The sequence below is a fragment of the Silurus meridionalis genome, chromosome 6 (genome assembly GCF_014805685.1).
Source record: "Silurus meridionalis isolate SWU-2019-XX chromosome 6, ASM1480568v1, whole genome shotgun sequence".
NCBI lineage: Eukaryota > Metazoa > Chordata > Actinopteri > Siluriformes > Siluridae > Silurus > Silurus meridionalis.
The window spans coordinates 7793322-7808526 of NC_060889.1; the positions used below are offsets into that span (position 1 = coordinate 7793322).

The 15205-nt window shown below is 39.7% G+C and overlaps 1 protein-coding gene across 1 annotated transcript in view; it reads left to right on the forward strand.

The window, feature by feature from the left end:
- b4galt2 (UDP-Gal:betaGlcNAc beta 1,4- galactosyltransferase, polypeptide 2) overlaps positions 1-15205 on the forward strand; it is a 153836-nt gene that overhangs the window by 11994 nt on the left and 126637 nt on the right. Inside the window, exon 2 of the mRNA XM_046852555.1 lies at positions 10399-10843. Coding sequence (XP_046708511.1) covers positions 10507-10843 — 337 coding nt within the window. The 5' untranslated portion in view covers positions 10399-10506. The remainder of the gene's footprint in view (positions 1-10398; positions 10844-15205) is intronic.

Sequence of the window (15205 nt, forward strand, 5' to 3'; positions counted from 1 at the left end):
TGACCCACTCTCACCTCAGAGGAGCTATGCTGGAAAAGCTTCTGTTTGCCCCTGCCATTTATGTGTTTAATTTCATATTGTCCAAACTGTTTAAGGGATTTAATTTCGCCTTCACCGGCTAATTTTGTAGAGCGTTACTTTTCTTTGTTAGAGCTGATTATGAAGCTGCTTATAGTGAAGGACAGAGTTCCACTCAATTCAATGATTTGTTTATTTAACCTGGTTATATGTGAGTAGCAAATGGCTTGGAGGGATCCGAGGTAGCGGAAATAGAATAGAACGTTTTCTCGAATTACAAGGTCATTAATGATTAGTGTGCATGTATGATTAAAGAGCATGTGTATCGTGAACATTTTTAATTTACTTAAATCTACACTTTTTCTGTGTATGTAACAAATTACTAAACTATACCATGGTGTGCTTGTTATAGGGAAGTACTATACAAAATGGTGGTCTGATGCAGCCCAATGTGAAGCTTAGGTACAGCTACGACTCCAAAGTTGATTATTTCCCAACATATCCTAAAGTGTTTTACTCCCTTTTTCCCACAGTTGTCGTCGTCTTCTTCTTTCAGCTGCTCCCATTAGGGGTTCAGCGGATCATCCGTCTCCATACTACTCTGTCCTCTACATCTGCCTCTTTTAAACCAACTACCTGCATGTCTTCCCTCACCACATCCATAAACCTTCTCGTTGGTCTAACTCTTTTCCTTCTTCCTGGTGTCTCCATCCTCAGCATTCTCCTACCGATATACCCCATGTCCCAAGTCCCTCTCAATCTCGCCTCTATCACTTTGTCTCCAAAACAAAACGCTGTCCCTCTAATAAACTCATTTCTAATACTGTCACATCTTCAGCTCTGCTACCTCCTGCTCCACCTCCTGTCTTTTAGTCAATGCCACTGTCTCTAAACCATACAACATCGCAGGTCTCACCACAGTCCTATAAACTTTCCTTTTCACTCTTGCAGATACTCTTCTATCAAAAACCATCGCCAATTTGACACTGGAGACTCCTTTCACTAAATGCTAAATAAATCCCTCCACCCAGAAAACTTTACCATACCAGTGATGATGCACATTAAAAACATTATTTAAACAGCTGCTTTTATTCAAACCAGTAAAACGTCTTAAAGACTGCAATATTGTCTGAGCTGCTGTTATATAAAATTACTCATTTGAGATTGGTATAATGGTGGCATGAGGGAAAATGATGACATGGCATACATAATGTGCATCACAATATTTGGTTTTATTATTAAAAACTTTTGCTTAAAACAAATAGTTATGGTAAGTTGGTCAGGGTTGTAAACCTTTAATAGTAAAAGTTTTCAAACCTATGTACTGGTGTTATTTATTCTCCCCAGCTCCACTCCATCTGTATATTCCTTTGCATCTATGCACATTATTGCCCTGTCAGCGGTGGTACGACACAGGGCGGATCAAATATTACAGGCTTGTTAATTTAAATCGACTCCAAAATTACCATATGTGAATCTGTTACACCGTCCTTCTCTCATAGGTACCAATTATCTGTCTCTTTAGATGTATCGCAAGATGTCACATACCTCTTGTAATCTGACATAAGTAATTTAATCCGAGTAACCTTGATAAGGTCCAGTGATAATCCTTAAGACATGCTCTGTATCGAAGTAAGATGGGTTTGATGAGAATCCAAGGGAAATCGAATCAGCCCCTCTCATAAATGTTTAAACTCCTTGCATGTGAACTATGTACAACTATAATACAGCTACCATCCTGCATATGAATGTAGCACACTGCTGCAGATGCTTTAACTTGTTTGTGGACTGAGTTATATTAATGCCATTCGATCGACACCCTTACCCAGAGCGACTTTCAGACATGCTTTGATGTCTCTAGCAATAAATATGTCCTGAGACTGTTTTAGTAGATCACTCAACTTTTTTTAATAGGTAATACAGTTAGAAATGCATATATACTAATAATAGTAGCACTACTAATAGCACATCATTTGAAGACTCTGGTGTTCGGACAGCTAGGGAAGGTTCATTGAACAGCCAGTGCTTGATTGGTTGTTCATTGAAGCTGTAATCCTTTATTTTTTTTAAGCTGTGGAGCAGTGTTGTTGCTAAGGGTGCAGTGCTTTGGGAACTTAATAATAGAGCACTGGCCTGCCTACAATGTCTTCCTACAGTAGGCAAGCATCCAGATGCACTACATATTGTAGTATAGAATTGAGTTTACGGTATAAATACAGATGCTAAAACAAGAATGATTTCTTAAAATAAATACAGTGGCATATTTTTTGAACGCACCATGGCATTTATGAAATACTACTACTTAGCTAAAGATAAAGGTCCTTTTTACTAATGTTAGGAAGCTGGGGTTTAGAGCGCAGGGTCAGCCACTATACAGCATGCCTAAAGCACAGAGGGCCTTGCTCATGGGCCCAAAAGTGACAGCTTGATGATACTGTGGCTTGAATCCTTGACCTTTCAAATGGTAGCCCAGAGCCTTAACCACTGAGCTACCACTCCCCCAGTGCTACTGCTTTTTACTTCTTCTTTTGGCTTCTCCCATTAGTGGTCGCCACAGCGGATCATCTGTCTCTATACCCTCCTGTCCTGTACATCTGCCTCTTTCACCCCAACTACCTGCATGTCTTCCCTCACCACATCCAAAAACCTCCTCTTTGGACATCTTTTTTTCCTCTCTCCTGGTGGCTCTGTTCTCAGCATTCTCTTACCAATATACCACATGTCCCTTCTCTGCACATATCCAAATCATCTTAATCGAGCCTCCCTCACCTTGTCTTCAAAACGTCCTACATGCGCTGTCCCTCTAATAAACTTGTTTCTAATCCTGTTCATCCTCGTCACTCCCAATGAAAACCTCAACATCTTCAGCTCTGCTACCTCCAGCTCCACCTCCTGTGTTTTACTCAATGCCACTCTCTCTAAACCTTACAACATAGCAGGTCTCACCACAGTCCTATAAACGTTCCCTTTCACTCTCACAGATACCCTTCTATCACAAATTACTCCTGCCACTCTTCTCCACCCACTCCACCCTGCTTGTACTCTTTTCTTCACTTCTTTAACACACTCTCCATTACTTTGCACTGTTGATCCCAGGTACCTGAACTCCTCCACCTTCTCCACCTCTTCTCCCTGCAACCGCACCACTCCACTGCTCTCCCTCTCATTCACACACATGTATTCTGTCTTACTCCTACTGACTTTCATTACCCTTCTCTCCAGCGCATACCTCCACCTCTCCAGGCTCTTCTCAACCTGCTCCCTACTCTCACCACAAATAACAGTATCATCCGCAAACATCATGGTCCATTTAGATTACTGTCGTCTGTCAACCTGTCCATCACCGCTGCAAACAGGAAAGGGCTCAGAGCCGATCCTTGATGCAATCCAACCTTCACTTTAAACCAGTCTGTCGTTCCTACTGCACACTTCACTGCTTTTACACTGTCCTCATAAATGTCCTGCACCACTCTCACATTCTTTTCTGACACACCTGACTTCCTCATACAATACCACAACTCCTCTCTCGGCACCCTGTCATACGCTTCCTCTAAATCCACAACAATGCCACTCCTTCTGACCTCCTCTATACTTCTCATCAACATTCTTAAAGCAAATAATGCGTCTGTGGTGCTCTTCCTCGGCATGAAACCATACTGTTGCTCACAGATGGTCACCTCTTCTGTCAGCCTGGATTCCACTACTCTTTCCCATAACTTCATGCTGCCTACTTTTCTCATCACTCTGACGATCCCAATTTTGTTTTGCCAACCTCTTTCTCCTTATGCTCTCCTGCACTTCCTCATTCCACCACCACGTCTTTGTCTTCCTTCCTTTTTCCGGATTTCACACCAAGTACCTTTCTAGCTGTCTCTCTTACCACTTCTGCAGTAGTTGCCCAATCATCCAGCACCTCTTCACCACCACTGAGCCCCTGTCTAATCTCTTCCCTAAATCTCATAGTACAGTCTTCCTCCTTTGGTTTCCACCATCTAATTCTTCTTTCAGGCCTCACTCTCCTCCTATTCTTCTTCACCTCCAAAACCAGCCTAAAGACCACCATCCGATGCTGTCTAGCTACACTGTCCCCTGCCAACACCTTACAGTCTCCAATCTCCTTCAGGTTGCATCTCCTGCATAGAATGTAGTCCACCTGTGTGCACCTTCCTCCACTCCTATACGTCACTCTGTGCTTCTCTTTTTTCTTAAAATAAGTGTTCACCACTGCCATTTCCATCCTTTTAGTAAAATCTACCACCATCTGCCCTTCCACATTCCACTGCTTAACGCCATACCTACCCATCACCTCTGTTTCCTTCACCTACATGCCCATTAAAGTCTGGAACAATCACTAATCTTTCATTCCTAGGTACACCATCTACCACTTTATCTAACTTACTCCAGAATTTTTCCTTCTCCTCCATCTCACAACCCATTTATGGAGCATACGCACTGATGATATTTATCATCACCCCTTCAACTTCCAGCTTCACGATCATCACCCTATCAGAAACTCTTTTCATTTTCACTACACTCTTACTGTACTCTTCCTTCAGAATCACCCCTACACCATTTCTCTTTCCATCCACACCATGATAGAACAGTTTAAACCCACGTCCAATGTTCCTGGTCTTACTACCCTTTCACTTGGTCTCCTGAACACCCAACATATCTACCTTTCTCCTCTCCATCATATTAGATACCTCTTTCCCTTTACCAGTCATAGTGGCAACATTTAATGTACAAACCCGAACCTCCACTTTCCTCCACTTCTCTATTTTCTGCTGTCTCTGTAGATGTCTTCCTCCTCTCCCTCTCCTCCTTCTGCCAACAGTATTCCAATTTCCACCGGTACCGTGTTAACTAACAATACCTTTGGCGGTCATTGGTAACCCGGGCCTCGACCGATCCGGTATGAAATTCTGATTCCTGAGTCGCATATTTGATTTGGCACGTTTTAAGCTGGATTCCCTTTTAACACAACCCTCTTTATTTATCCAGGCTTGGGACCGGCACTAAGAGTGCACTGGCTTGTGCAACCATAATGGCTGGGTTCTACTGCTTCTACTACTACTAATTATAATAAAATTAATAACAATAATAATCATAATAATTAAATATAGAGTATCTGTCTAAGCAAAGGAATTCCTTAATTCTGTTCAAAGCGTAAGTGTTTCGAGAAAATGAGAATATAAATGGAATGTAATTTGTGGACATCGCATTCCGTATTCGGAAGATTTGTGCTCATACAGTAAATAAAGTGTATTAATAAAGTATAACAAATTGATGTAGGGTGAGGAGGCCTCGGATGCATTCCATGTCCCATTTAATCCAAAGGGAGCCATGTAGCAGACCACTCAAGATCTTCTGCTTCCAACCATGTAAACCATGGAGCTCACTGCGTGCACAGGGGCTTTACCATGATGGAACATGTTTAAGTCTCCTAGTTAATTCTGTCACATCCAAAAATAGTGGTAACAGTTTGGGAAAGAACTACATATGGCTGGAAAAGTTACTTATCCCAATACTTTTGTCCATATAGTCTATGTGAAATGTGTTTGCGAAGGAGCAGGTACAATTAAAAACACAGAATATGTGATTGCATGTTGCTGTCAGAAATCTAGGACTCTTGTAAATTAGGTGATATTGCATCTACTGTACATATATCCTGAATAATATGTGACTGCCGAAACTAGCTGATTTCATCAATTTTGGATTAGACCCTAAGGGTATGGCTATGGGACTTTTTAGGTTTGAGACTGGAGAGGGGAAAATGCCTCCAGGAAACATCCAGCCTTCTGTACTGAAACGGAGCTCCTGAATTATTGAGCTGTGAATGAGAAGCACAGGAAGTCTTTTACTTCTAAAAAGAAACAACAGTTGCAGTTGAGTATTGTTATTCACCTGTGATGCTGTTGTTGTATTGCTGTTTTTAATTCCTATACCTTCATCAGCTTTGTGTTGTGTACCATACTACACATGGCATGTTTATGTTTAATAAATTCGTGTAGGTAGTCGGTATCAACTCTGAAATACATCCACATCTGAAGGGGAATACACTGAAACTAATGATCGCATGAGGTAAGAGACTGATTGATTTCAGCCCAATCCAACAATCTAGTCCTCCTGCTCAGACAGATGTTTATCTGCGAAACAGTATCAAAATTCCACCTGCAAGGGATCTAACTTCCACCTGTTGTTTTGTTTGACACAACCTATAAAGCATCAGATCATTGTTTTATCAGCTAATGCCTTTGCCAATACTATAAAGAGCCTCGGCTGATTAATGCTGCCCACATCAATAACGTCTTCGTCTTGTGCATGTGTGTTTTAACCATAGCCTGTTGTTCTTGCTTGCACTATATTTTTTATTTCGGGAGCTACCTTATACCGAATACACTTTTACAAGTCGTAGCCAAGTCTCGAGTCTCTGAGCTGCAAGTATGATGTAACAAATATAACACGTTTTAAGCTCCGCGAAAACATAACATCTTTTTTTCCGATGTCGGGCTGAAGAACATATTTCTGTGTTTTTTTTTCTCTTTTTTGTCCTATAAAATATATGCTTATGTGGCCATTGTATTAGAAACACATTTAGCAGAATAATATAAATTCATGCAGATACAAGCTAGCTTTCTGTCAGCTCCACTGAACTTCAGTTACTTTTCACATCAAACAGGAGAATTGGGAGGAATGTTACAGAGATGTCTTCTGACCATCTTATGATTGTTGGTGGCATGCGGAGTATTTCAAATACTGATAATCTTTTTACATTTTTACACATAAATAGAGTTTTATTAGGTGTGCTTATTGGGGAACCGTTCAGCGAGCAGCATTCCTGTGGGTAAAAAGGAGACAGCTGATAGGCTACAGTATCTCAAATAAACACTGTTTGCACCAGTGTTGTACAGAAAGTAACAACAACAAAAAAAAATACACAACACTTTGATCCCTGAGGTGGATCGTTTACATTGTGTTGGCTAAGTTCACAAATGGCAGCTAAGACCGTGAGTGTGGGGCTACAGTGGCACAGGTCCAATGAAACTGGAGCATTGAAGATTAAATATGCATCTCATCTGATGATGATTTCTGCTGTGACATGCAGATGTCAGATGTTAGGGATAGATTTTGGCATATACAGCATGAATCCAATCTTACCTTGTTTCACGATGGTGGTAGTGGTGTAATGATGTGGGGAATGTTTATTAGGCCTAAATAAACCTTGTACAACCTGTAAGCGTCATTTGATTGCCGCAGCGCAAAGATAGCCCACCTTTGAGATATGATACAGTGGGTGATTTGCAGCATGAATGTGCTGCAATCGGCAACAATTTTGTAATGCAAGCTGTAATGTCAACCTCTGACCAGAATCTTAAAGAAATGTGGAATTCATCCCATGACGTCGCTTTTCTGAGAGTGAAAAGGGCTCCTGATTAGTAGTAGTATGATTTGCCTAATTAAGTGGCTAATAAATGCATATTTTCTTTTTGTGTCCTTTATTTCAATGCTGCATTAATAGCACTTTCTTATAGCACATGACATTGAGTTCGAGCCCATCACTGGTTTATATCATTCTGCCTAATTTACGTTGTAGTTTTGTTTGTTTTTTTGTTCTCAAGACTCATATTTCATTTAAGATCCTCATTCTGAATGCTGGCTTTAAATTTCCTATTAATATGTTGTGTCAGCTATTAGTGCTATTAAGACTTCAGCTTTCTGCCAGTTTTGTAGCCATTTTGGGAGGACTTTCTAGGATATCTGAAACATCATGTAAATTAATAACTCATAAGTTTGACATGTTTTTTGTTTGTCAGTATGACCATTGAAAATGGATTTAGTTCTAAGGCAAATTTTGTAATAACCATTACAGCGCTCCTTATTTGTTAAAAATAGGTGGGAACTATTATTTGATTTTTACAATAACACCAAACTGAAATTATACTAATCTCCAATAATACAATTATATAGTTATTTTTTAACTAAGAGCATATTGCAAAATGAAATGATTAAATTGGGTAAGTGCAGTTGCATTATCTAAACACCATATAAATCAGTTTCATGTCACTGCAATCTACATTGCCCAAGAATGAGCCTGTGGAGTCTGCATTTTAGCTGACTTTCTCTTTTTTTAGTTAAAATAATATTTCTGGCACTGCTTTATGGCTCATTAAGTTTCATTCAATCATTAATTTTTTTTTCTCCCAGTCAGAGACTTTATTCAGTTAAAGTTATGTGCAAATTTATTCATTTATTTTTTTATCTTTGCTACACAGTGAACATGCACTCTTAGTTTACAATATTATAATGATTTGATTTTGTTTTATACTGACATAAATGCGTATGCATAAATGTGTATGATCTGGAAATAAGTCATCAAAATTTTTCTTCATCTGAATTTTGGTAAAAATATTTTGAGAATTACAGAAAATCAACTGTGTGTATAACATACGTAGATCATTGTGTATTCATTTAGGATTTTATTTAGATTTTAAGTGCAGAAAAAACGACATTGACATAGTATAATCATAAAGGGATGTATAATAAGCCCTACTGCACAATGTCTTAGTTTGTTTCTTACATAAATTTTTCAGGTCACCAAAGCAGCTTAACTCGTCCATAATGATATGAGGAACTGCATCTGCACTTCTCTTGCTCTCTCGTATCTTGGATGCTCGTTATAGTGCTGCATCACAGCAATGTTATGTTTGCATTCAGATTAAAGAATTATATTGCTACTATTACACCCTTGACATAACCCATGCAAGAGGTGGCACAATGTTATTTTCTAGATGCTTCAGTTCAACCAATCAATGTCTTTGAAGACTGGTTGATGCGCACAGTGTTACTGGTATATATGACATACATGACATGCAATACTTAGCCATAAACCGCTTTTCTTAGTTGCTATGCAAATGTGCTTTAACAACAGAGTTGATTTAAAGTACCCCATCTTTCTCTCTCTCTCTCTCTCTCTCTCTCTCTCTCTCTCTCTCTCTCTCTCTCTCACTCACTCATCCTTGGTTCATGTGGCATTGAAAAAAACAAAAATCCATTATGAAATCATTGTATTGCTCCCAGATGAGCCGAAACCCTGAAACAGGGAACAGAGTCTGAAGTTTTCCCCAGGAAGGGATCATTAAATATAAGACTGCATTTTAATATTCAATATAGTCTGGGGTCTCAGGGCAGCTGTAAGTAGAGGGCTCAAACCATATCTTCCTGTCCATCCTGCATTTAAAAGCCTGAAGAGATCTTGCAAGGAAATTCGGTCCTTTATTGTCTGTAGACTGTGATTCATTATGGGGTAAAAAAAAAAAAAAGAAAGTAGGGCAGGGAAGGCAGCTCGTGAAGGCGAGCTGCTGTTCCTGCAGATATGCAGCGTTCCCAGATGGAGCTCATTGCAGGCTCTGTACAAGAGCTATGATTTACTCCACCTGCTGAAGAAAGAATAGACATGAGAACAGTCTTTGCATAGCTGCAAGCACATTTGAGAATATCATTCCTGGACCACCCTGGTATGCTGCAAGTCTCTAGCAAAGGGTGTCCTACCTGAAAGCTTTCCACCTGGGAATTCCCACCAGGCAGCCAAATGTAAAATCATGAGACATTTCCTTGTGTTTTCACCAATGATCACTTCAGAAGAGAGGAGATAAAATTGGCTCTAGGCCTCCCAGCCTTCTGTTTATTTCTCTCTTCATCCCCTGGTTCTGCTTGATTGGAAAAAGCCATCAGTGCTGAAATGTCCTGCAGTGAGGCTTCAGTGGCCACTCCTGTTGGTCTCAGGCCCAGGAGCTCACGAATACAGAAAGCTATTTTCTTACAATCTCTGTGAAAATGACTTAATATGGAATCAGATCAGAAGTTTGTTTGTTTGCAGCATGTGGTTCTTTGCTTCTGAAAGTGCTTTCGGTCTTTTGTTCTCAGCACAGAGCCAGAAAGATGCGAATGAAAGACAGACATTAATTAATTTGATCCCTTGGAGTTCAGATGTCTAATAATATACAAGCGAGCTCCATGGTAAATCAGGGCTGTCAAATTAATGGCTGCAAGAAAGTGTTGACATAAGGAAAGCGTGTTGTAGCCCACGTGTCAGTTACAAAACTCTATGAAATACCTGACTAAGCTGGCAAAAATCCAGGCATTCATACAGTAGTTAGGTAGTTATCTGAACAGCCATCGAGAGTCTTTTGAGTAGCAGTAGCAATTTTTCCGAACACACAACTCTTTTTGTGTAGAGGCTTTGTGTATAATTTGAACAGCTTCATCAAAATGCTCCTGTGTGACCGAGATCGTGCAATTACTCCAGACTATCAACTTGTCATTCACTTTTTAAGCATCATTATATTAAAAAAAGCACTTTTGTGCTTTTGTCTCCTGCAGGTAATTTCTCTGTGTTGCTGTGCAGAGGAGAGGCAAGGCAGTGTGGAGCGAGGCAGGGGGAGCTGCTGAGCGGATGCCTGTAGCGGCGGGCGCCGCGTGCCCTCAACAATGAGCCGGCTGATGCTGGGCCGCACTCTGGAGCGGGTCTGTAAGGCTGTGCTGCTGCTCTGCCTCGTGCACTTCCTGATCATGATGATCCTCTACTTTGACGTCTACAGTCAGCGCTTTGACATCTTCAGCCGTTTTAACAACGGCCGCGGCGCCAACGCTTCACGCTGGCCTCACCATTCCTACTACAACTACTCCGGTGCCAGGCCCAATGCCACCTTTGCCAGCTATGTACCCTCTTCAGAACAGCTGCCACCCAGTGGCAAGCCAGAGCCCAACCATACACACACAACCCCCAAGCCTATTCCTCCCTGCCCAGAGGTACCACCTGGACTGGGTAAGTTTTTTTTTTGTTGTTTGTTTCTTTGTTTACTTTATATGCTTTCTGTTGCATTTTATGTTCATATATAGTATCATGTCTGTCTTATATTGCCTTTGATGATGAGCCTGACAGTTTTCCAGCAAGATAAATGAATGCATACATCAACACTGCAGTGTTGTACATCATCTTGTATTCTTTAAAAAGAATCATTTACAACCAGCTGAAATGTACTAAATCTGTGAGATAAGATCGTACTTCTTTGGTTCTTAGCAATCTTTTGCAGCAAATGCTTGTGACAGTTTCGTGAGTCTGTTTAGTCAGCTCTGTTGTTTTGTATCTCGAGAATGGGACAGTGAGCTAATGACTCAGGAAAGGCCTGGGGCCTCATAGTGACTAAATAAATAGAACAAATTGTTCATAAGGATTATAATGGCAGCTCTGGGATTGTCATACACACCAGCCTGTAATTATTGGCAGCTTAAGGGAAGAGATTAAAATGAAGTGAAGAATTGTAGCAGGTAATAAGACCAGGAGCCTTTTTTTAACAACAAGAAAAAACATTTGTTTATAAGTACGGTTTGATGAGCCAGTCAAGCAGCTCGTTGTGCGAGAGAATTTGCAAATGAACAAAAAGGATGGCAGATATCTTCACAATCATGTCCAGAAACTCTTAATTAGTATGCAGCAGATATGAACGAAGCATTGAGTGTTTGTTGTGTTTGTGTGTCAGTGATGTTTGTGTGTCTGGCTGCCTGGCTCTCGAAAGTGCCTTGAATTCTCTGTAGATTCTAATTAGTCTAAAAGCTTTCTATACGGTGAGGGGAATCAAGAAGGGATTTAGTGTCAGCATTTTTCTCGGTAGGACCCATTTCATCTGAGATGCTGAGCCTCTTCACTTACTTCCACTAAATTATCATAAACCCTGGTGGCTAAATGCTAAATCTTTTTCAGGGAATCTGGGGCCATGTACCCTATGGTGAAAATCGGACAACTTTGAGGATCAGGTCAGAGTCCTGTAAATGGAAGAGTAAACCACTAGATTAATGTGCTTAATCATGAGATAGTCACATTATTAAAATAATTTACAGAGCCCATATTTAAATCCTAGTTCTAATTATAATCTATTCATTATCAGGTATCTTGCTTGCTGAAGTAATGAAAGTGCATTTCTTTAAATAGATGACCACTGTTCCTCTTTTGCCATGTCCATGCACAATAGACTTTGTACCACATGACCTTATGCACCTGTAGTCTGTTGAGTCCACAGAAGAAAAATTGACTATGTGCCTCATTTATCAAGACGAATACAGGGCTGCAACTAACGTTTATTTTGAGCGTTTAAGTATGCAAGGTGTAAATCAGCATTTGTATTGTTTTTAATGATAATTGCAGAAGGCATGTTGACGACCATGCTTTAAAAAATTGTTCTGTGGTGAAGATATAAGCATCTGGAATATAATTAATAAAATGTTGTATAATAACTAAATGATATCTGCATAAATAAGATGTACAAACATTGAAATCAAGCATTTAAACGTAGTAAAGCCACAATAAATCACATTTGAAAACAGATAAGTTACTGTTGTAGTAGACAAATGCTATAAAAAGGGAATGGAACAGAGAAACGCAGCAAGCTAACAGTCTAGATTTAAAAAAAGAAAGGGAGAAAAAATGCATTGGTGTACAAATGCATAATCATTCTCTGAAAATCACAACAGTGATTACAGATGTAGTCGTTTAATGCTGCTGTTATTTACTGCTTTTAGATGCAGTGTTTGTTCGTACCGCTTTAATTGAATCCATCACTATGTTGTGACTGAGGTGATTGTGCAACCTGATGCTCGTGAGTCACGCCAGAACAGATCCAGTGCGACTGTCCCAAAGTTATCAGTTTACACAACAGCACTTCATTAAACTATACCACATGATGAGCATTGTATAGTTTTTGCTTACCATGACACCAGTGTGTTTACTTTTCCTGCTGCCGCTTGACCCTGTACTCTCCTTCATTTTGCAAACGGCTGTTATCTTGAAGGCACGCTAACCCATAACTTGAGTAGATCAACTAATCAATAAAAGCATCCCTTGATAACTATCGATTATTGTTATAATTATTGATAATTATCGATTTTATTGATTAATTGTTGCAGGCATAGACAGATATAAACAAACTTGTGCGAATGTGTTCATATGAGTTCATATAAGTCATCAATAAGGCTGGTTAGGTTAATATGCAATATTGGGATTAATAAGTAGAACTTTGTTTCCAGCTGTCAGTGAAAATCAGTGGACTCTAGATCTAGGGTCAGTACAGTATATATTTACACATCGGTATGTTTTTTTTCTTTTTTTTTTTTTTTTTTCTTGAATCCATTTGAAAAAGGTTTTGTTATGGATTGGGCTCTTTTGGTAGCAAAGTTTTAATAATCAGCAGTAATACTTTTTCAAACTTAGTTAGTTAGGTAAACATAGACTGTTTTATTTTGTCTTTGCTCATATTAAACATGATAAATGACATCATATCCACCTCCATTTATTTCTTTCTTAACATTGTTAGTGTTTAAAATTTTTTTTTATACATGTTGTGGCCTTAGATTCTATGCTAAATAATAATCTTAATTTCTTACATGGAAATCAAAAGTACTTTTAACTTCTTTCTTTCTTCTTTATTTGTCCAGTTTGGTTCTTGCTCTGTAAACTTGTAAATCTGACATTAATTCTTTGTTGGTTTGACTTACGCAATCCTTTACACACAACTTTACTCAAAGATTATAATGAATAAAGCTTAGCGTTAGAAATCTGTGGATTGTGGTGAGAAGGAACAAATTTGCCTTAAACAAATGTTTAATATGTAATAAAAGTGTATACAGTGCATCTAGATTGTATTCACAGCGCTTCACTTTTTCCACATTTTATGTTACAACCTTATTTCAAAATGTATTAGTATTGTATAACTCGTTATTTTCTCAGAAATTCTACAAACAATACCCATTATGACAAGGTAAAAGAAGTTTGATTGAAGTCTTTAGACAGTATTGTATCGAGGAACTGATCTGGGGAAGGGTACAGAAAATTTTCTGCAGCATTGGAAGTCCCAATGAGCACAGTGATGTCCATCATCTGTAAATGGAAGAAGTTTGGAAAAACCAAGACTCTTCCTAGAGCAGGCCGCCCGGCCAAACTGAGCAATCGAGGAGAATCCTAGTCAGAGAGGTAACCAAAAAACCGATGGTCACTCTGAAAGAGCTCCAGCGGTTCTCTGGAGAGAGGAGACCCATCCAGAAGAACAACCATCTCTGCAGCACTCCACCAATCAGGCCTGTATGGCAGAGTGGCCAGACAAAAGCCACTTTTCAGTAAAAGGCACAAGACAGCTTGCCTGGTGTTTGCCAAAATGCACCTGAAGGACTCTCAGGCCATGAGAAACAAGGATTGAACTCTTTATGTCATGTCTGGAAGAAAACAGGGACCGTCCATCACCTGGCCAATACCAGCATTATGCTGTGGGGAGTTTTTTTAGCAGCAGGAAATAGAAGACTAGTCAGGATTGGGAAAAAGATGAATGCAGCAATGTACAGAGACATCCTTAATGAAAACCTGCTCCAGAGCGCCCTGGACCTCAGACTGGGGCGACGGATCATCTTCCAACAGGACAATGACCCTAAGCACAAAGCCAAGATAACAGAAGGAGTTGCTACTGGGCGACTCTGTGAATGTCCTTGAGTGGCCCAGCCAGAGCCCAGACTTGAGCCTGATATAACATCTCTGGAGAGATCTGAAAATGGCTGTGCACCGACGACCCCAAATCCAACCTGATGGAGCATGATAGCGTCTGCAAAGAAGAATGGGAGAAACTGCCGAAAAAATAGTTGTGCCAAGCTTGTTGTGTAGCATCATACTCAAAAGACTTGAGGCAAAGGTAATTAGGGCCAAAGGTGCTTCAACAAAGTACTGAGCAAAGCCTGTGAATACTTATGTACATTTAATTTCTTTTAATTTTTAAAAAAAATTTTTTATACATTTGCAAAGATTTCAAACAAACTTCTTCCACGTTGTCATTATGGGGTATTGGTTGTAGAATTCTGAGGAAAATAATGAATTTAATCCATTTTTGGAATAAGGCTGTAACAACAAAATGTGGACAAAGTGAAGTGAATACTTTCTGGGTGCACTGTATTGAGTTCCTAGTTACTAAACAAACAGTGGCTTGATGGATGGATGGATGGATGGATGGATGGATGGATGGATAATGGATGGATGGACTGATGGTACGTGAGCCATGGATGTTGTCTCGCTAAAAAAACTATCACTGACACTGCCATTGACACATTGCACACACCTTTTTTATCAAAAGTTTTGCAAACAGAAACAATAAAA